Source organism: Aphelocoma coerulescens, chromosome 2 (genome assembly GCF_041296385.1).
Source record: "Aphelocoma coerulescens isolate FSJ_1873_10779 chromosome 2, UR_Acoe_1.0, whole genome shotgun sequence".
NCBI classification, from domain to species: domain Eukaryota; kingdom Metazoa; phylum Chordata; class Aves; order Passeriformes; family Corvidae; genus Aphelocoma; species Aphelocoma coerulescens.
Genome location: NC_091015.1, coordinates 23,658,186 through 23,679,593, shown reverse-complemented (window position 1 = coordinate 23,679,593; position 21,408 = coordinate 23,658,186). Strand labels below are relative to the sequence as shown.

The following is a 21,408-nucleotide window of genomic DNA, read 5'->3' as shown; positions in this document are numbered from 1 at the left end:
AGAATACTAAATACTGCTAATATTTAAGAACTGAATTAACAGCAACTGAACTACTCCAGTAAGACCTTTGATTTGAAAATGACAGTCTAACCTAATAGAGGGCATTTTAATACTGAAAATCAAGCAAGAAAATAATGCAAAAGTATCAACCTTGATCAAAAAGCAGCAGACAAGAAAACCCAAAAAAATAAAATGTTATTTAATTGACTAACAGTTCATCAAACAAAATCTGCAAAAGCATTATAATAGCATTTACATTATAAAAGCATTTACACTGCTGCCACTTCTTGATTTTGCTGAGTCTAAGAGTTTCCTGTGATTCCCCTGAGCTGCTGTTCTAGAGTCACTACATTTGTTCCAGTGCCAGCAGACATTCACTGGGGAGGTTCAGGTGTACACAGAGAGTGCTGCAACATCTCAGGTGTTACACCTCAGCAACTCAATTCCCACAGTGGTGTACCTGTGCTATAAACAGGATGTCAAAAAACTACATAAGAACATGTAAAATTGCTAAAACAGTCTTGAATGCTTCCACAAACTTTTGAGAACAGCGGATTTTCTAAGTTAAGTTATAGGAGAGAGCCTTATTGAAAGTTAAGTTTCTGTATGTCTGCTACTAAAACTAAACAGCCTAAAAAAATCCCCAAAACACAGTTCACCACTTTCCTACAGCACCTTCAGTCTCAGGGGATTTACTTTCCTGGTTTGCAAATGGATGCAGAGTAGGTACACTATAAAATAGCTTCACTATAATAACTTAACAGCTGTCAACTTGTCATTCATGTTCATTGAATATAAGTAATAAAATGTGTTACCTCTCTGGTTTGATGGTCATTGACAGGCTGACTCCTTTGTGGAACCTTAAGCTGTTGCTCCAGCTTCTGTATCTCTTGCTGGAATACATCTCTCTCATGCTCTCGGTCAATTGCTTGCTCCTGAAAGTTAGGAAATTATGTGGATACACCATTTGATTTAAAACCAATCCAAGTTAAGCATCTTAATACTTCTTACTTGCATTAATGTGAGCCTGGTAACAGTATGTGAGTATTTTTAAGGTAGCAGAACCTATTGCAGCTACCATTAACATCTTTATCATTTGGGGCAATAAATCTCATATTTTTTAATAAAAAAATTAGCATAGCAGAGACACATCAAGTAATATTTCACAAAAATGACAAGTTTGTTTCTTCTGTTCCAGATATGCTACACAAATTACAGTAAGCAAATATTTAATGATTTCATTCCTAATGTTTGTCTTCGATAAACATAGAATAAACAGAAATTCAAAATAGAAATTAACTCTGTGTTAATACTGATGAAGAGCAATCAGAAAAAAAAAAAATAAATTGCTTGAAATACAGAGCTGTCCTAAGTAAGCACCTCCAATTAATTTTCAACTTTTAAAATGTTATTAAATTCTTGGGCTGGAACCTACAGCACTGCCTATATTTGCTATCATCTGCCTATGTTTGCTCAAAATGTGCAAAAAATTAGCATTTCCCCTTGAATCAAACCTCAGCACCAGTGCTACCAACTCACCTTCATAAAATCTGCCTTTTACCATACTTACATCTAGAAATTTTCTTGTTTTCTCAAGTTGCTTCTCCAAGGCCTGGTTTTGCTGCCTTAAGTCCATTAGTTCTGCATTTTTCTCTTGTTCTAGCTCTATGAAACGATTGACTTGCTCTTCCAAGTCTATTTCCAAGACTTTAACTTGCTTCTGAAGGTCATCATACTCTTTTTCAGCTTGACGTTGTACTTCAATTTTTTCCTTCATTAGCTTTTCTGTTTCCTCCAGTAATTCTGAGTATAATAAAAGCATCACTACTTTTAGGTATGAATAGCAAGCAATGTTATAAAGCAAAATCGCTTCCCAAGGTATCCATGCTGTAATCTACAGAAGGATGTGAACTGGCTTGGGTTTTTACTATTTTTCTTTATTTGAAAATATATTTTCTTCTGAGAAATTATCAGGATAATGACTGAAGCAAATTCATATTAAAATTACTATCCTTTAGCTGGTCTTCAAAAGACTGTTACTGAAGTTGTATCAGATAACTTCCCCGTTTAAGTTTCATATCAATTAAAAGGCCATTGCACAATTGAAAAGAAAAGAAAATGCGTGGGGTCAAACCACAGCTAGAGTCAGCACAGGAGTTAACAATGATGCACAGAAAACCCAACCCTCTTCTCATCCCCATTGCCAGTAAAATCAATCCACTCCCAGATTTCATTATTTAATGTGATACATACAAATAATTCAAGGGAAATACTGAGAGACTGCTGGGCAGACAGAGAGGAAAATTACTGACCTGCAACTGGAGCTTGCAAAATCAGTGACTGCATGAATGCCCAATTTTGAGTCATCATGAAAAAGCCAGCAAGCACATATATAGGAAAGCCCCAAACCACTCCAAGACTCTTAAGCCACAGCCCACTGAAGTACCTATTAACTAAACGTACGAAGCCCTTGAGGTAAAACCCAAACAGCTAAGCGCACTTACTTTTGGAGAATCTTAAAAACAGGATTGATATTTTAACAGAACAATAAAATTTACTTTCACTAGAGAAGAAAGATCCTTCAGGCACCATCATCTTACATCGTATTTAACCAATTCTCATTTCTAGGTAACCATTATATATCAAGATAATAAAAACTTTAATTATCACGGTGAATGACTTAGCTGTATTTGGAAATAAAAAGGAATAAAAGACTACAAAAGTATCTCTCCAATACCACCTAAGTAACTGTAATTCATAGGTGAATAAGATGATGGTTATTGATGAATTTGCTTATGTTTAGAAATCAAAAGAAATGTTGTTAGCAAAACGTTGAACTGAGTATGAAATACAACATCAAAGCTGCAGGCCAGTAAGAAATACAAGTAACGTCAGTAAGCCAAAAGCCCAATAATCCTGATTAACAATGTCAGTACGTGTAAGTCTTCCACCCAGTTACAGATTGGCCATGCAACATCCAAACACACCTGCTTGGGAAGCTGCATCGACTGCAGCATCTACTAGGCCTAGGAGAATAGAGAGAGAGAAAACAAAAAAAAGAAGCAAAGTAATTCACATGCCAGCTACAGTTTTCTTGTGGTGCAACAATGTAAGAGAAAATGAAGCCAAAGATAGATGTGGCATTTAATGACAAAGTTGTTGAGATAACTTAGGGAATGTGACAAGTTATTCTGGTATGCATAAGTGCCTACACATACTTATAGAATTGTTTATCCTTACAGCTCTTATACATGAAAATAACTTAAAAATATTTAGAAGCCTAAACCATACCAAAAATAACTAAAGTGGAATCACAGACAAGGATCTTCTTTACTACAGAGTAGGAAGCAGCAGGTTGTTCTTACAATTTTGTTGTTACAGAAAACTGCAGGAAATGGCAAATACACAAGATGTGCAATCCATAAAAATAGCAACATTATAAACTGGAATAAACTTGTAGAAATGAAATAAAATGGTAACTTCATCCTACTATTTACAATGTAAGCACTGCAATCCTTGAAAGATCAGTACTTCTTAAAATACTAGTGTTCTAATTTTCTTCCCCTCTCAAACATGAAACATTAATTTCAGTTATTAGTTTAAGGAAGAATTAAAAGACATATTTACTTCATGAAGGTAAATGTTTTTTTTTGAGTAAGCAGTTAGTTAGATTACATTGACACGGTATATATCTGAAATTTTCACCATCAGGACTGAAAGCTTTCATTACTGGTAGATAAAAGCCTTTCTTTATCATGCAACTTCTGTGCTATTCTTCCCTGAAAGAGGAATTTATTAGAAAAGTTTATCTTCCTTGCCTACAATAAATACAGCCATCACACGTAGGGCAATCATGTTCTGGTGGGTATGCTTCCTAGTCCACCTGTCTGTTTGGAAAGTATTTAGACAGAATTTATATCCATTGTTGCTATTCCATCTCCAGTGATAATCTAAATAAAAGAAGATCTTTGGAGATAAAGCTTTTTCTGGCTTAAAGAACAACTGTAATTTCTCAACTCTTCCAAAAATTCAGTCATTTCTTGTTTAAAAATCAAGAAAAGTTATCATGCCAACATTAGGCAACAGGTGTGAAAATATCACATTTGGCCCTATCCCATTTTTATTAATGATCACACAGGCAATGGGGAGAAGCCTTTGCCAAGACTAGTTATTATTTTATTTGGAAGTGTAAGAAAATCTCATAGAAAGATTGTGATGAATACATACGCTGCTCTACTGGCCCCGCCTCTGCTCTCATGGCATCCTTCTGTCTGGAGAGTAATTCCTTTTCTTCCTGGACCTGCTGCTGTTCAGCCTCTAACTCCTGCAATTTGTTACCTGTACACAGCAGCTCTTGCTCAAGATGGTCAATTACATCTATTTTTTCCTGGAGTTGTTTTTCCAGAAACGTTTTCTCATCTGCATAACCATCAATGAGGCCTGTAAAACACCAGTTTGGAGGCAGATTTAATAGACAATCAAAATCAATTTTTTACTTGTTGAAGTCACTACCTGTATTCTGACATGCATGCACATGTATGTTGTTTGTTCAACAGTTGACAATTTTTACTCCTGTCCTTGCTATCCTTTCATGATAAACAAATTATAGCAAAGACAGCAGAACACCAAATACAGCTCTTAATTTTTACTCATCACAAAACCTCAGGAGCAAACAGGAACTCCAAAGCCAAGGAAAAATACATATGTAATAAACACAGGAGAAATAAAAAATTTAAATAAATTCAGTATAAATCACTACATATCTAGTCTTGAATCAGTATTAAAATGGATTTTACCCTATCTTGAGAATGTAGAAAGACTAAAGATATTTCCATTTGTTAACAATGTAGACCCATCTATTTTTCCATATTTGAATTCACAGAGATCACAGACATACAGGACTGGATATTGAAACAGAAAATACTGAACGAGTAACATCATTTATAACATTTCAAAACCTTGAGACAGTACAAACTCCAGTGGTTATTCCCACCATATCAGATACTGTTCACAATGAGTACTTAACAGATTTGAAGTTGAGAGGGCATTCCCAGCTAAATGGAATGCACATTCCCACAAAAAAGTTATGAACAATGAAGTCTGTTAAAATCATACATCGTGGTATTTACTTCTGCCAAGTTTTTTTGAGATGTAATGAAAATTTTCAGAGTTCAGTGAACAAATTTGCATTAGCTTTTCTATCATATCAGATAAGTCATATCTGACACCACTAAAACACAAGAGGTTTGAAAATGTCTCAGCTACAGCAGTTTTTGTGATAAGAAAGAAATGATCACAAATGACAAATTTTATCTCAAGAGAAGACAGAGTACCATCAGATGTATAATGAACTAAGACATTGTTCTGCATACCTACCTAAGAAATTTAATAAAGGAATGTAGATTTCTTTGTCAGAGTGTGCTCACAACTCACTTCAATGGGCAGAAATTAAATCAAAAGCCTTCTATGACATCTTTGTTTCATTATACCAACATCAAAAAAAAAAGGGTGCCAGTCATTTAGAAGTGCATTAATTTCAAATGCACCTAACTTACAACTGTGCAATATATTTATCAAAGGCTAAAACTAACATCTAATTCTCTCTTATATTCTAGAACTGTTCATGAACCAAATCAATACAATGCCTAATATATTAGGCATTTTTACTTTATTATTGAAGATTTGTGAATAAAATTTCTATCAAGACAAAATACTATCCTCCAAAGCAGCTGCCTACATTCTGAAATTCTTCAATACTAAAAGTTTTGTAACTCCATCTGTGTCAGAATATAAATTCTTAGGTCATTTGTATCTTGTGGAAGAGTTCTTCGTATTTTTGCATGTTTAGATGTGTTCCAAACAATTTTTTTCACTCTTAAGTTAATCTTGGAAAAAAAAAAAAGTAGTAATGCCTATTTTAGATTTGAATCTATTCCTTCTGAAATAAATTTTTTATCCTTTCTGGTTTTGCTAAAGCTACTGAAATGTTGCAGCCAGTATTGCTGCTGCTGACACACAACATCTATGCTGTATGAACTGACAGGAGACCAACTGTCCCTCACACCACATTTTAGACACATGGCGTAGAAACCCGCACTGCTTTTCAGCTTATGTGTGTCCCAGCTATTAATAACATGTGGAATCATGATGGATTATCTGTCTGTGTAAAAAGAAGTGGGAGCCTGGCAGGGTAGCATTCTCCAGGAGTAACATTTGGCTATCAAACTTCACTCTATGCTCCCACTTTGCAACAGAGAAGTCTGCTGAGCTTCAAGACTATCAAAAATACCTTTCTGCTTACTACTACAGAGATCCTACCTACAGAGCAGGTGTTTTTTGCATCTTTTCCAGATGCTAATCACAGATAATGGTAGACGTGTTGGGTGGCTACAAAACATAGCGTCTGTCAGATTTGAACACATTTTCCTGATATCAGAATAGATTATTAGATTTGTAAGACCCTACAATTTTTAATTGCTTCCTTAATGCAAATACACTTTTTAAAAGATCACTTCAAGCAGCACAAACTGAAATATGGGAAACTGCACTTCAACATATGAAAATAAGTTTGGGATTTTTTTCCTTTCCCCTCATTGACACTGGTCGAACACTGGAACGTGCTCCAGTGGTCAAACACTGGAATAGCCACTCAGAGAGTTGGTGGACATTCAAAACTTGACAGAACACAGTCCTAGGCAAGCTGCTCTACCTGATCTTGCTTTGAGCAATGGGCTGGAATAGTTGATCTCCAGAGGTGCCTTCCAGCCTCAACTATTTATGATTTTAAGTTGTTAACATTTAAGCTTGTCTGTACAAACAAACATGTTATGATGGAATAAATTAATTTTGAGGATCCAAGCACACATACAACCTATTATTTTTAATATTGTCATTATTTTTCATATTGTCAAAACCGGAAAACAGAATCACAGTGTGGTTGATGTTGGTAGGGACCTCCAGAGGTCATCATATCCATAACTATCCAGAAGGCTGATAACATTCTAAAACTTGCAAAGAAATGGATAAAATTTGCAATTTCTTTACCAATTAATAAGTAAGTAGGTGCAAAGTCCAACAACTTGTAAAAAAAGCTACTCACCTTCAGCTTTACTAAGTTCCAAAGCCAACTGCTCTCTGGCTTTGGTTTCCTCATTAAGACGTTCTTGTAGCTCTTCCTGATACCTGACAAATTCTGTGGCCTCTTGTTGCTTCTTGAAGGACTCTCGCATGAGTTCTGTCTGAGTAATTTTAGCATGTTCAAGCTATCACAGGAAAAAAAATTAAAGAAATTAGATAAACACCTATTCTATCATTGCTATTTAATTAACAGTTGCTTTACAGAGTGATGGGAAGTCTCACATAACTTCACTAGACATTTGATAAAATCTTTATTGAACGCTCATTTGCAGAGTACAAGATGAAGACTGACTTACAAAAGTCTAAGCAAACAGGCTTTGTCAGTATAGTGAACTCCATGAGCCACCTGGCTAAATCCGTGTCTTTGTTCCGGTAATTCCTGATTTATGAGCTTACACTCGATTCACCTTTGTTTAGACAACGTTTTGCACTAAATACGGGTAAGTTACCACCCACCATACACTTAGAATGGCTTAAAAACATTGTATAGAACTGGCAGAAGCCTTGCTATGAATTGACTCAAATGGTGCTTCTCCTCTTTTTCTCCTTAACATGAAGATAGACGAGAACACCAGGAAAATGTGAATCTTCATAGTATTGCACATTTTAACCAACAAGGGAGTAAAGCAGTGCTTCTTCCAACAGTGTCAACCTACCAGAATTACTAAGAATTTTAAAAATTCTTCTCCACTTCTCTGATGGGTTAATATTTAACATGTTAATGTTTACTACAGATGCAGAACAGTCTCACTGTGCCACTATCCTGGAGTACTGGAAAACTGTGTCACATAAAACTGCATATTTACAGTTTAGACATATCCAAAATGATACATTCAAAACTAAATAAATTAGAATTATAAAAGTAAAATAATGCATAAAGACAAAACATTTTTAGAAGTTTTGATTACACAAAATGTCCATTTAAGATAACACCAAACTGAAATCAATTACTAAAATCTTTACTTCTCAACTATTACATTTATAGTCTACAGCTACCTCTCTGAGGGACACAAACACAAATTGTTAGAGCTGAACACTGCATGAGTTCTTTGTGTGGCTTGTATTCAAAATAAGACAATTTATTTTGAATAAGAACAATGTCAGAAAATGAAATAACACATATTCTGCTCCTTTGGTTTCTTGGTTGTTTTTTTTACTTTTTAATATTCTGGTTATTGGCAGATATTTGAAAGAGAACAACATCTACAGTTTCTATAAAATATTCCATCTCTCAATTAAAAAAAAAAAAGCTTTCACACTAAGTCCCACTAAGATTGTGAATATGAGGAGTCTGCTTTAAAAGCTCAGAAAAATGGGTTAAGGAACATTAAATAGAATAGTGCACACAAAATTATCCACTTACACTTCGAAAAGAAGGTCTGAATAATCAATACATTCTCTTTTATAGACTGAATTTAAACACTCAATTTCTTTTCTACAGCATTCCTTTTTAGATGGACATCATTAATGTGTTCATGTTAATTATTTATTCTGCCAGGGGTTATAGAAAAGTCTAAATACTGCAACTATCTATACTGATTTGAGATATTTTTAAAAATCACGGAGCACCCTTACTGTAGCCTTTTATTTTCAAGTGCTTAATGAAAGACCTATCTCAGATAAAAGGGAAACATATGATAGATTCACTGTACACAGACAACCGTAAAAGTGGCTTCCTGAAATGCATGAAATATTCCAGTTAAAACTCAGAATAAAAATTACTCTCCAGCTTTTTTCAGTAATAACAACTTGAAGTATTGTTAAAAATATCACAGGGCAAAACAAAAAAGAAGTACAAACACAAACATGATTTTTTTAAGATCAACAGTTTCTCCATGGGATCACTGGAAACAATTCTCCAGCTCATGCTAGTTACTGTTACTAGTTAGCGCACCAAAGCTAAAAAGGAACAACTTTGACTGCAGTCTCTCCCCCAGTATGAATTAGTGAGCAAAATGAAATGGAATAAGTAACATTGAAGTGCTTTAAAAGGAGATCTCAAATATCTGGAATTTAACATATTTCTGTCATTGATAAATTTCTTGCGTTAGAAATGATCAATTGTATAATTGAGGCTTTCTCAGTGCCCACTGAAAACTGACTAGGAAAAGGGCCTATCAGCAGTACATAATAATTTTAACAATAGAGACAATTTTATATCATTTTTCATTGCATTCTTTTCTATTTAAGTTTAATTTCTTTAAAAAACTTGTATACTTACTGAATAGGGAGGTGTAGGCAAGGAGATTTTAGAAACAACTTTTAAAATGTGCCCGTTTTTTTTGTGGCTGAAGTGAAAAATTGAAGTATTTACAACTACAGAATTATTCTCATCCAAATGTTCGGTGAAAGGAAAAGGATATGGTAAAGGCACACGAGATTCAACCTCATATGTATCTTCTTCTTGGCCTTCAGTCCACAAACCACTGAACAGATTAGATGCCCAGTAGGTGCGGTAAGAATCCATTCCAGAAAATATTGCTCTTGCTGTCTTCTCAACCGTCCCGTGGGTATTTTGCACTAGCTGGGCTGGCTTTAGAAATTTCTGACAGGCATTTGTAACAGAACACGTGCATTTAACACATACCAGCACAGTCGGTGACAAACCTACTCAGAATCAGTAGGAAGCCTCAGATCACTTTTCAAGCTGAGTAATTCAGGGGTGGATTAATCCCAAACAAAGAGGTACAGGAAAACTTCGTATGGTCACTCTTAAAAAATCCTTCTTAGAGAAGTTTCACGTGAAAAAGCAACAGACATCTCCCAACAGCAACTGGTAAATAATTTCCAAGGCAAGGAAGCACAATTTTCTTCTACCCGCACAGGATCGCTGCAGCAGACAAGCAAGCTAACAAAACTGAAACTAAAAATTTTCCAACTCCACTACGGCAAATGAAAGAAAAATACAGGTATGTCATTATTTGCATTCATCCTCGTTTCTGGAGTTCGTTCAACAGGAAGAGCTTTCTCAAACTCTGCTAGCTTAAAGGCTTCCTGCTAGTATCTCCCGACTGAAAGAGTTCAGGGGAGTGGCCCAGTTTTTATTTACCTATACATAACACCAGCAGGTGGAATTTGAATTAATACACCCACTGTACGCCTTGCCTTAAGTTTCAAACTGCACTTTGGGTCTGAAAGTGTGTGTTCAGACAGGTCTCATACAGTTACTTTGAAGATTTTGCCAGGTTTCTCTTACTCTTTTAAGTCTATTTGTAGAAATGGGTACATGCCTCTATGCACAACACAACTGATCAGAGGAAAGGTTAAAATCTTTTCTGCATGTAACCTGTTTTAGATTATAAAATTTTGCAGACTAGAAAAAAATAAAGTATTCAGTTTCTGAATATTTAAAAATTATTTTTAAGTCACCTATATATCTGTGGTATATACAAGAAGTGTATATAATCCAGTAAGCACACACCAGACACTGCAAAGCAAACAAGCCTGAATGCTTGCAAAGTTTCTCTACAGAACAGCCAGAGAGATGTCAATATTTATACTGTGTGAAAATGTGTAAACAGATGAATTTTTTATTAACTTAAGAAAAAAAAAGCCAAACATGTATGATCACCAGAGATAAATCCATTTTTGTATAATTGATATTAATGAAAAAAAATGTGTCTATGTATTTGAGCCATAACTCTTGCTGGTATTGGCAAAGTCTCAGCTATAAAGCTATGAAGGAAAATACTTTGATACCTTTGAATTGAGATGTACACAGTCTAAAAGTAAAGCACATGATAAACGAAGTGTGATTTGAACTGAGCTAGGTATTTGGTTTCCATTCCAGTTAACAAGGAAGTACTCCAGGCAGCAACCAGCATCCCACCAACACAAAGTACCCTGATAGCAAACTGCCCCTTTTTTGGATACTATTCCTGAATCCCATACCTCACATAAATGCTAGAGTGCAGACTCCTTTTCTGATAGTAAGGTGGATATGTGCTTATCTGGCTAGGTTTAAACCATAGTTGGAAGAGACAGCAGGAGAGCTCCACCTTTTTGGCCAGTCAATTGACTAAAATGTTTGTCAAGAGAAACTAGGCACAGCTCCCCTTATTGCTCCCTCTTCACAAGGGCCAGCTCTATGTGCTCTGACACCTCCTGTCTCATCTCTGGATTGTAGCAGAATGCAGGAGATCCGTATGAGCCATGACTGCCCTAGATTGATAAGAATGCCCAATTTCAGGCTTCCTCTACAGACCAAAGTAGATTTCTAATAGGAAACTAAATTCATCAGTAAGTCATGTTGGAGCAGTCTTTTTTGGGGGGGGAGGCACCTGAAGCATTGTCTCAACTGTCAAAATGAGCCCTATGGGTTTTAGGCTTATGAACATACAATCACAAGAAAAATAAAGCCCAACTGAGACACAAAATTTAAAATGCTTCTCTATTAAATAACCCCACCTGATTTGAAGTTTCATTGATAGCTTCCAGAAGCTTCTCAACAGCTGCCTGCAATCGAGAACTAATATTCAGAATGAGCTCTTCATTTTCAGGATCTATTTCCATTCCACTTTCTGCAAGATGTTGGCTCAGCAGTCCTTCACCTGCTGCTCCTGACCACACGTTAATATCATCATCTCCCATACTAATACCATGATATGAGGAACAGGACTCTGGGAAAAAAAACAGTTACCATTTCACACAGACTCTTAGCAATTGCAAACATGAAAAACTGTACAACTGAGTTACAGTAAGAAAGACAAATCCAAAAATGATTAAAATATTCATCATAGTCACAAAAACAGAAAGGGAAATATTGCATACTAAAACTCACAAAAACAAGATAAACAATGTGTTAATTAAAAAGAAGCAGAAGTGCAAGAGAAAAGGAGATATTAACAGACAATATTTTAAACATACTTTCAGTATGCTTAGGGGCTCTGACGCTCATCTTCAAACCTTTCTTATGATCAGTAACCCTTACTACCTAGAATAACTTGCAGTAATACTTGCAAGATTGTCTTTAAAATACAAATCAGTTAAAAAACCCCAAACAAAACCAGAAACAGACTGTCAGTCCCTGTTTCACCAACACCCAATTACGTTACTGTGCATTAACACAAAACTGTTCAAGTCAGTGAATCAAACTCAAGTGAGTAAAAGGAAAGGCATGCATGCAATTCAGATAGCTTCTTAGGACAAACAGACCAGAATACAGAACAACAATATCCAGCATGGTTATTAGTGAACTGAAAATATACTAAGACGGGTAGCTGAACAAATCAAATACAGTGCAGCAGCACTGCAACTCTCCCTGCTGCTGGGCCAGCTGGCACTTGCCCGTTTCTCAATCTTCATGAGGTCTGATTCCATTTAAGGACATTATCCATTCTTTCTGAAAAGTCAGACACACAAGCTTTGCCTAGGCTGATAGCAATTCATCTAGAAAACAGCAAATTTGCCATATTTAGAATTCAAGGCTGTATTTAAGCAATGCAAGTGAAAGGAATGTCTTGAGATGTTTTAAAATCACACTCTCAGTATGAAAAAACAATACAGTGGGGACATCGTGACAGTAGAAACTATTGTTGATAAAGTCTTTTAAAAATAAAGAAATGTTATGTCCTTAGACTGAGAGATTTGAAATGTCAGAAATAAATGCTACTGTGGAGATTTTTTTTAAATGACAGTTTATTTAAATGAAGTACATTTTTGGAACATATTTAAAATAAAATAAATCTTTTTATATAGTGCTTTTTTTCAACAATTAGATGTTTTTGATTAGGATTTTCTCAAAAATATCTCATTTTTCAGGAACAGCAGTATGACTAAATGAATTAAGAACAGTCAATGCCTGTTTAGTAATGAAGTTGCAATACTGGGTTATCTTTGAATTCGAGTTCCTGGTTACTCCACATATTGTGACTGTTGAACTAGAACAGTTTGTTTAGCTACAGAAATCAAATCGAAATTGTAACAGGTCAATCTCACAAACGGACTTTAAAATTGTAGTTAGGTCTTGTTGGTTTTGCCTCATAACCAGGCAGGCAAATAATACTGGCAGGCATATAATAATATGAGCATTCTTGTTGATGTTGTTTGAAGCTAGCAAGCAAGTCAAATTCTAGTTTTGAGGTTTGCTTTTAGCTTTTTTTTTTAACAAGCTGCAACATGATTAACCACCTGGTGTACTTAACATACATTCCTACCTGCAAGTATTCTGACAATAATATCTGCAGCCATATATATGACCCATACACAACAAACTAATCTATAGTGATTTTAATTCAGGAAGGTTTCACTTTGTTTACTTTTCCCTTAAAGCTGCTAAGATTTCAAATGCAGATGCATTTAGTAATTTTTTTCTTCTAGTTGTATTATTACTGTTTCATATCTCCTTTTAGATATGTGGGATATAATGTTACAAACTGTTTTCACACTCCAAAGGGAAAAAACAGAAGCACACTATATGCATGAATGGAACGAATAACCAGATGAATAGAATATACATTCACATGGCACCTTTCATCTACGCAGGATTTCAAAGCACTTTTGAGTACTGCACTTTGGAACGTTAGTTATAAAATCCTCTAGTGGAATCACCCTAGCAGTGGCTAGCAGCCATTTTCTGCCAGCACACTAAATATTTGCAGCAGGTTTATAGACCATAAAAACTTTCCCACAACACCCTAATATTCCATCCCCCTGCCATATAAGGAAGGCTGCAAAATTAATAATTTACTTTTTTTATTCAATAGCATTTTGACTTCTTACCACGCAAATTTGGGCTGGGTTTGGGTGTTTCAAAATATCAATAGTGATGCAGAAGCTTTAATATCCTCAGAGTAGAAAGGACCTTCATTTGAGATGGACATTGAGCAGCATAAGTATTTCCAAATGCTGTGCCAAAGTATTGGTTAAAGACTGAGTTGAAGGAAAATATATTCCCTACTGAGCCACCGACACACTTACTGCAGCACCTGATGCTCTTTGGAGGCCACCCATCTTAAGAACTGACCAGGTAAGACCCTGCTTAGCTTCAGAGATCTCACAAAATAAAAGCCCACAGTACAGTAGCACAGCTATAAACAAGATAAAACAATGACATATTAGTTATTGCACAATCTAATTCTTTCCTGATGGAGTACAAATTATCTCTGCAATGATCCTGTTTTCCTTCTCACATTTAACCCATAATTCATGTCTTGTCACCCTTCTATTTCAGTAAATTATTTGCTTGAGAGGTAGATCTGAATTGTGCAATGAGGATTGTGTGTAAAATACAAAAATAAAGATTATACAAAATGACTGCAGAAATGCGCAGTTGGTTGCAAAATCATCTGAACTGGCTGTCTGGAAACATCTGGAGAAAAAACTTAGAAACAGTGATCGCAGCTCAGAATGTAATTTTTAAAAGCCAGGTCCGGAATATGTTTCTTACATTAATAATATCTCAAATATTATTATTTCTTCTTGCCAGTGACCAGCACAGCACCAACTGGCCTCCAGGAACTCATAAGACTTAAAACTCCTGGGTTTTTTATGACAATTCTTTTGTAATTCACTTCCATTTCTTCTGGATAAATACAAAATAAATCAACATTAAAATATCATTTTGTTATATGAAATATCTCAGAACAAAACATCATAATTTACCTGAAACATAACTATAAGAAATGAGGAAAGAAAAAGTGAGCTGTCCCTGAAAATATAATCTGGCACATGGAAACTTTACTAGTCTCAAAGATAACAAAGGAAAACCAGTAAGTATCAAATGCAAAAGAACTTCTAATAATTCTGATTACACCATGGGGCTGGCAACCCAAATGATAAATGTAGACATCCATCCTATAATTTCTACGAAGTGGAACTTAAGAACACAAATTCACATTAAATGTCTTTCTAACCGCACAGTAAAAGTCTCTGTATCTTCTTCCCCCCAAAATGGTCTTAGTATAGCATCTTGGTACAGCATCTTGCCACAAGAATTTCAGTGGTGGAAGCAAGAAAAAGAAATATTGTCCAGTCTCATTAATCACCCCCGGCAACTGAATGTCTAATCCCTATTTTGCTTATCCTTATAATGTCATTCAATCTCCCACCCCCACAGAACTAAACAAAATTTCTCTGTCCTGCAATTTTGTTTTTCAGTCAATACAAAATAATAAATAGAATATAACTGGCCTAAGTAAAACTACCATCTCTTTGTGTAAACTCTCTCCTTGTAATGAAAAAAGAATCAACCAAAGAAAGAAATGTTTGTGTTGCCTCCTGTGCTATGGAGCATGCAGTTCAGCACGTCAGACGTCATGGCCCACTAAATCTTAAGAAAAGTGCTTAATTATACAGTGCTTGCTCAGAAGTTTCAGATACAGAAGTTTTTTATGAACTGCCAACTGACATTTATGAAGCAATACATATTCTGCATCACGTAGAGCCAGTATCTCAGTTTACTCCTGGGATTCCACTAAAGAATTAAGGTTAGGGGGGTTACAAGTTGAAAACAAAGAATCAGTTTTGTGGCAGTACAGTGTTTAGCTATTTATTACCTTTTTCCTGGTACACTGCTCCGAAATAAGGAGCTCAGAAAGTAGGCAAGAGGGTTTAATATTCAAAGAATGCCATAATCTCCCAGGCTTCTCCAGAGCAACCTGCATTACTGCAGTCCCTCTACCCAAGTAAAGTCAGCAGATTACTGTGCACAAATGCCATTCACTACCAATGATATGTTTTATGACTGAAATTTGAACTTTACTCACTCTTCTAGAAATAAAATCCTGTGCTTTCAGATAACCTAGTTAAACCCTGATGCGCTCTATAAACCAGGTGCAGTTATATGACCTTAATGATTCAGCTTTTAAAATGCTGAAACTCAGCAAAAATAGTAAGCTGAGTTTTGTTTGTCAGTAAATGCTCAGATGGTCAGAAAGAATTCACTTCAATAAACATATAATTTTACTACTTTATTATTAGATTTTTATTGGTATAAATTTATTCCTACTGATTTCCTAACTAATTAAAATAGAAGATCTGTTTGCTAGGTATTAGAAAATACAACAACATGCACAGTTTAAAAGAAAAAAAGCAGCGTCCACCTATTTTTTCCATAAAACAATGAGGAAAAATTTCAAAATTTTTCCTCTCAAGCCATTTAGTGTTAGTATAGGAAATGAATAAAGAGTCCTATTGCTGAAAACACAGAATTTGTCATCTAATTCCATTTGAAGAAAAATCAAATACTTTAGCTGATGAAACAGTACTATTATGGCGCCATGACCCCAGTGGCAGAAAGGATGCTGCTGTATCATTTGGAGAGCAAAAAAGGAGATCCGTGAATACAACTCCAGATACATTATAAACCATACATTCAGCCATTATAGCTACTGTAAGGCTGGCCCTTCTTTAATTTTCACTTTTTACTTTGTTTACTCCTTCCTTCATTGTTATTCTGAATGTAAGGAAGCATGCAAAAAGGATACTGGAATGAAAAACTGGTAGGTGGACAGTTTGAATGCTGCTCTGTACCAAGGAGGGGCATTACAAGAACAAACACACTGCTTTGTTACAGAATAGTGAAACCTGACATACCTCTTCAAAATACACTAAAACAGCAAACACAAGAGTTCAAACAGTCAAACCTTGTCACTAGCAGAATGGAATAGAGCTTTCTTCTACCTGAAGAGAGTACTCTTCCATCACAAGACTTCGCATGAAATTAGCAAATCATTCCAATTACAGGGCACGTTGTGTGTTTAGACAGTAGCATTATGAAAGCCAGGAACTGCGTTTTGCTAAATATATGTAGTGCAAGTAATCCATATTAAGAGTTGTTAATGACAATAATTAGTGACAAATACAAGAATACACATTGATGTGCAGGAGCAGGCAAAAGTGAATGCATCAAAAACTAAGGCCAGAAGCTTAATTATCCAATCTGCTATTTAAGGAAAAAGGCAAGGCTTCAAAAGCCTGAAGTTTCAAAAGATAATTTTTCTCACAACTAAATACAGTGAGATGTGTAGAAAACAAAAGTTACTTTTTTAAAATGAAACAGCAGTACAAGAATAAAAGTACTGTTAACTTGAAAAATTCAAAAATTTTTCGACTACAGCTTTATATATTTCATTGCACATAACCTTTTGAGTGATCAACTGAAAAAGATGTCTCTGTGCTACAAATTCATACAGCCTTTCCTAACCTGCCCCGAGGCTTAACGTGACCTATTTAAAGCCAGAGGGAATCAACAATATGCAATAATCTATATTTTGAAAGAAAGAGGTAAAGTTCACCTTTGTTTACCAGTTGTATTACTATCGTGTAATAGACACTTTCTTAACACTGAAATGTAGTATTTGACTTCCAGTTCTTTTTCTCATTCATAGTAGTTAAAATTCCAGCCAAATCCAGATGTATAATGAGTTTCAGGCTGAATTGATCTGTTGTTCATTAGCTCCCCACAAGACCCAGGATGCATGTGCACAACCTCAGTAGTACCTAAATGGCAATACAATTGAGCACCTACTCTTGCCCAAAAGAGAAATGAACACTATCCTAGTGCAGTCACAAGAAAATAAACAGAGCCCAGTAGAGTTCTTAGACACTGGTATGCAACTAACTACAACATCAAAATGCTCCTTTAGTCTTGTGCCAACTAGCACTCCTGGAAACAGCTGATGGGCAAGCGTTGGCAGTTAAGAAGTTCTTGGAACTGTATCCAAAATGTAATTTGCATGCAAACACTTATTTAGGAAGCTAATGAAGTCCACAAGCATATATATAGGCTTGTCCCATGCCAGCTGCCCTCAGTGACCAGCAACACACCTATGTACTTTCAGTGCACTGCTGGAGATACAGCCCTTGACACTAGCTCCCATTCCCCATACATACAGAGGAGGGTGTAAGTGCTGCAAGATGCCATGGAGCTATGTTTCATTCTCTTTGCCTCCTTCAACAGAAACTTTTTTTTCCCCTACTTCTCAATCACTTTTCTATTGTGTTGCAGGCTTTGCAACAGGACCCTAGATGTGAGTTATAACTGGTGTGGGGCATGACCCAGACAACTCCTGAAATGTTGTCTCTTAAGCAGGTATGTCATATGCATTCAAATGAAAAATAGGTTGTGGGGGCTTTTTCCTTAAAAAAAGTTTAATTTAAAATGTCAAAACTAAGAGTATTTAAATATGTCATTAAAGTATGCAAATGATACTTCTTATGAAATATAAAGCCATACAATCAGTACCTTTTTCATACCCCACACGGATGCAGGGTTTCACTGACTCCTCTGCCTCAGTGTCCCATCCACCTTGTTTGGAAGGCTGGACTTTCCCAGAACGATCCAGTAATCCAAGAACATGCTGACCAATTGTCTCCTCCATTGCTACAGTTGTCTTCACAACTTCTAAAAGAATCTTCATAAGTTTTTCATTAGCCTTCTGAAAAACATGCCTGCAGGACAGAAACTAATCAATCCTCTGATTTTTCCATGATTTCCAAGTGGGTTTTATCCCTTATACACCCTTGCAACCAGAAAAGATTTGCAATTGAAATAACAAAATTAAGACTTCTTTTTTAAGGCTATACCCCACATCATATAAATACTAAATACACAGTTGTGTTAAAAGTCAGTTCTTTGTACAAAATATGTAAAAAGTCAAAGTATTTATCAATATTTCTGCTTTTATCCTGGCATTTTATCTAGCTATTCTTTTAAAGCAGAGGTCTGCTTTTGCCTGGTATTCATTACAAAATCAATCTTTTCTCAAAATGACTGTTAAGAAAATTGTTCCTCTACACAGACCAAAAAAGTTACAGAATAGTCAAATGGGATTATAAAATAAAACGTTAATAACAATATAAACCTAATTCACATATGTACATACAATATGTATATAAATATATGTGTATAAATAATGTTTATGATTCAATGTGTGTAATACAAAATATATAGTAAGATAGGATAAGATTTGTCTCATCCTCTACGCCATTACATGGTTAGGCTTTATAAAAAATAAGACACTGTTTAACCTAAAGTACATAAACTTAGAAATATGGTTTTCTAGAACAAAAGATGCATATTATCATCAGTCAGAATAAAGCTTATAAATATTATTACTATAACAGCAAGAACATGATTATCAAAATTTAAGAAAAATATTTTCTTAACAGTTCTAAGCACCTTTCTTTAGAAAGAAGAGCTGAAGGTGTTTCATCAGGCTTTCTTCCCCCATCTTCATGCTCAAAGATCCGCTCTCTCATGTCATTTTGGTTTTCATTTTCATTCTGAGTAAGTTTTGGCAGAGGGAGAGAAAACAAAAAGGACAAGAATCCTGTCATGTCAGAATCAACATATTCTTCTTATATACAGTAGAATATGAAATTTAAAACCTAAATTAGTTGTCATTTCTTTTTAATACTTCTGCACCAAATTACAAATCAAGTAATACTCTTACTGTGTGGAAAAAAATATTAACAAGACCAAACCAGGAAATCCAAGGCAGGGCCAATTAGAAAGAACTTTGTTACACTGATTAAACAGTTGTTGTATTTTCTGTTTGTGTTGCTATAGCAACATGAAAAAGTGAGTTTACCTAAGGAAACAGCTGTAGTAATAATCCCCACCTTCAAGCTGTTCAACTAGCTTCTGTTACCTTAAGTAAAAAGGCTATGTTTGCCACTATCACCTCTTGACTCTTAAAGCTGCTCTGTTCCAGCAATACCCAACATCTCTTAGAAAAATATATTACATAGAAAGAGTAACAGTGAAAAGGAAACTTCTGCTGGTTTTACATGCCATGGCTGCCCGGAAAGTCAAAGTCCATATTTACCTCTGTCTGTGTGCTGTTGTTTTGTAACTCACAAAACAGCCTCTCTCTTCCGGGTACGGAATGTTGTTTCAATGATTCCAGTTCTTCTAAAAGCATCCTCTCTCTCTCTGCAACGAGGCTGTCATTCTCCATTGAGACACGCTGAGAAAGAAGTGTTACAGAGGCTCACACAGTTTTTTAAGCTTCTGGGTAAAGGAAATCCTGTCACTTCTAATTCGTTACAGACCTTAAACAATGAAATTTCAGTCCATCTCCTTAAATCATTACAAAAACTTACTAGAATGGACTACAGTGAAAAAATACTTAAACCTCCCTTAAGATTTTCATACCATTTTTATGCTCTTTAGCAAACACAATGGTCACAATGCAAGATGGAGGGAATTTCTGAATATTACATGCTATAACATGTTTTGCACAAGAAAAAAGATGAAAATAACTTACTTTTACAAAAAGTCCACACACATTCTCTTTTAGAAGAGCTAGAAGTGTTCATGGCTTAAACACAATGCATACATTCCTACGTAGTTCTTATGAATATACATACTTGGCATTAAAAACTGGAAAAATCCCAGCAGCCTAAGTTCTACTTAATGATTTTTATCAGTTTCAGGAATTTGCAACCCTGACAAAGATGCAGTTACAAACTGAAAAAAAAAAAAGTAAGAGGAGAAAGTATGCATATATCAAAAGGAAAGATTTTCAGGATAAATGATTCTGTTACACCTTTAAAGCTGCTAGGAGAGACACCTGATGTTGCTGCAAAGGATTCCTAAGGTACAAGTGACTGGCTTTCTAGATTCCAGAGTTCCTCAAGCCCAAACTTAAACAGAGCAGAACCAGGTTTGGAAAAGGTCTGAAGCTCCACACCACAGTGAAGGCAAAGAATTTTAGAATTCACTGATTACTACCTTCATGAGCATTTCGATAATGCTACATGGTTGAAATTAAATTAGAGCAAGACATATTCTTCTGAATTCTGTTTACTTTGTCTTTTAGTGGAAGGAATCCTTGAAAGATATGTCTATAAATGACATTATTTTTGAAGTATTATTAATTAAGATACACTAATGAGTTTCATTAGCACATCTACTGCAGGCTTTGAATAGATACAGAGTGACAGCAAGTTAAGTTTGAAAAGGCAAAGAAACATGGATGTTTCCCAACAAACTCCACAGATTTTGTTTCATTCTGAAAGTTGGTAAGGACTAATCTCCTGGAACTGGAGAAAAAACACCCAAAATGCCAAACCACATTGTTGCAGGAAGCCACTGATACTGTTCATGTCCGAATGGTGAAAAACAAAGAATTTTATAGTATTTCTAGCCATGGCTGGTGGCTTTATTGAGGTAAATGGCTGCTAGCCTGCATCCTGCACAGGGCCACGTATCTGTGAGACAGCACGATTAACAGTGCAGACGCACTCACTCTCTTCTGGCTGCTGTGCAGCACTGCAGATTTGGTCCACATTTACAGAAGTCCAAATCGATCCATCACTGTCTGA

At 35.5% G+C, this 21,408-nt stretch overlaps 1 protein-coding gene and 1 long non-coding RNA gene across 8 annotated transcripts in view; one reads left to right on the top strand and one right to left on the bottom strand.

Annotated features, from left to right (window-relative positions):
- AKAP9 (A-kinase anchoring protein 9) overlaps positions 1 to 21,408 on the bottom strand; it is a 105,180-nt gene that overhangs the window by 26,656 nt on the left and 57,116 nt on the right. For 4 of the 7 annotated variants that reach the window (XM_069006797.1, XM_069006798.1, XM_069006799.1 and 1 more), the window contains 9 exons: positions 19,908 to 20,048; positions 19,259 to 19,362; positions 18,323 to 18,528; positions 11,545 to 11,756; positions 7,100 to 7,262; positions 4,228 to 4,440; positions 2,988 to 3,026; positions 1,571 to 1,803; positions 816 to 935 (listed from right to left, as the gene is read on the bottom strand). In XM_069006797.1, coding sequence (XP_068862898.1) covers positions 816 to 935; positions 1,571 to 1,803; positions 2,988 to 3,026; positions 4,228 to 4,440; positions 7,100 to 7,262; positions 11,545 to 11,756; positions 18,323 to 18,528; positions 19,259 to 19,362; positions 19,908 to 20,048 — 1,431 coding nt within the window. Of the gene's footprint in view, positions 1 to 815; positions 936 to 1,570; positions 1,804 to 2,987; positions 3,027 to 4,227; positions 4,441 to 7,099; positions 7,263 to 9,358; positions 10,082 to 11,544; positions 11,757 to 18,322; positions 18,529 to 19,258; positions 19,363 to 19,907; positions 20,049 to 21,408 lie in introns of those variants that run through there. The other 3 variants (XM_069006796.1, XM_069006801.1, XM_069006800.1) reach the window with 2 other exon arrangements.
- Positions 13,935 to 21,408, top strand: part of LOC138106343 (uncharacterized) — a 43,667-nt gene continuing 36,193 nt past the window's right edge. The window contains exons 1-2 of the long non-coding RNA XR_011148970.1: positions 13,935 to 14,104; positions 18,086 to 18,169. This is a non-coding gene — a long non-coding RNA (uncharacterized lncRNA). The remainder of the gene's footprint in view (positions 14,105 to 18,085; positions 18,170 to 21,408) is intronic.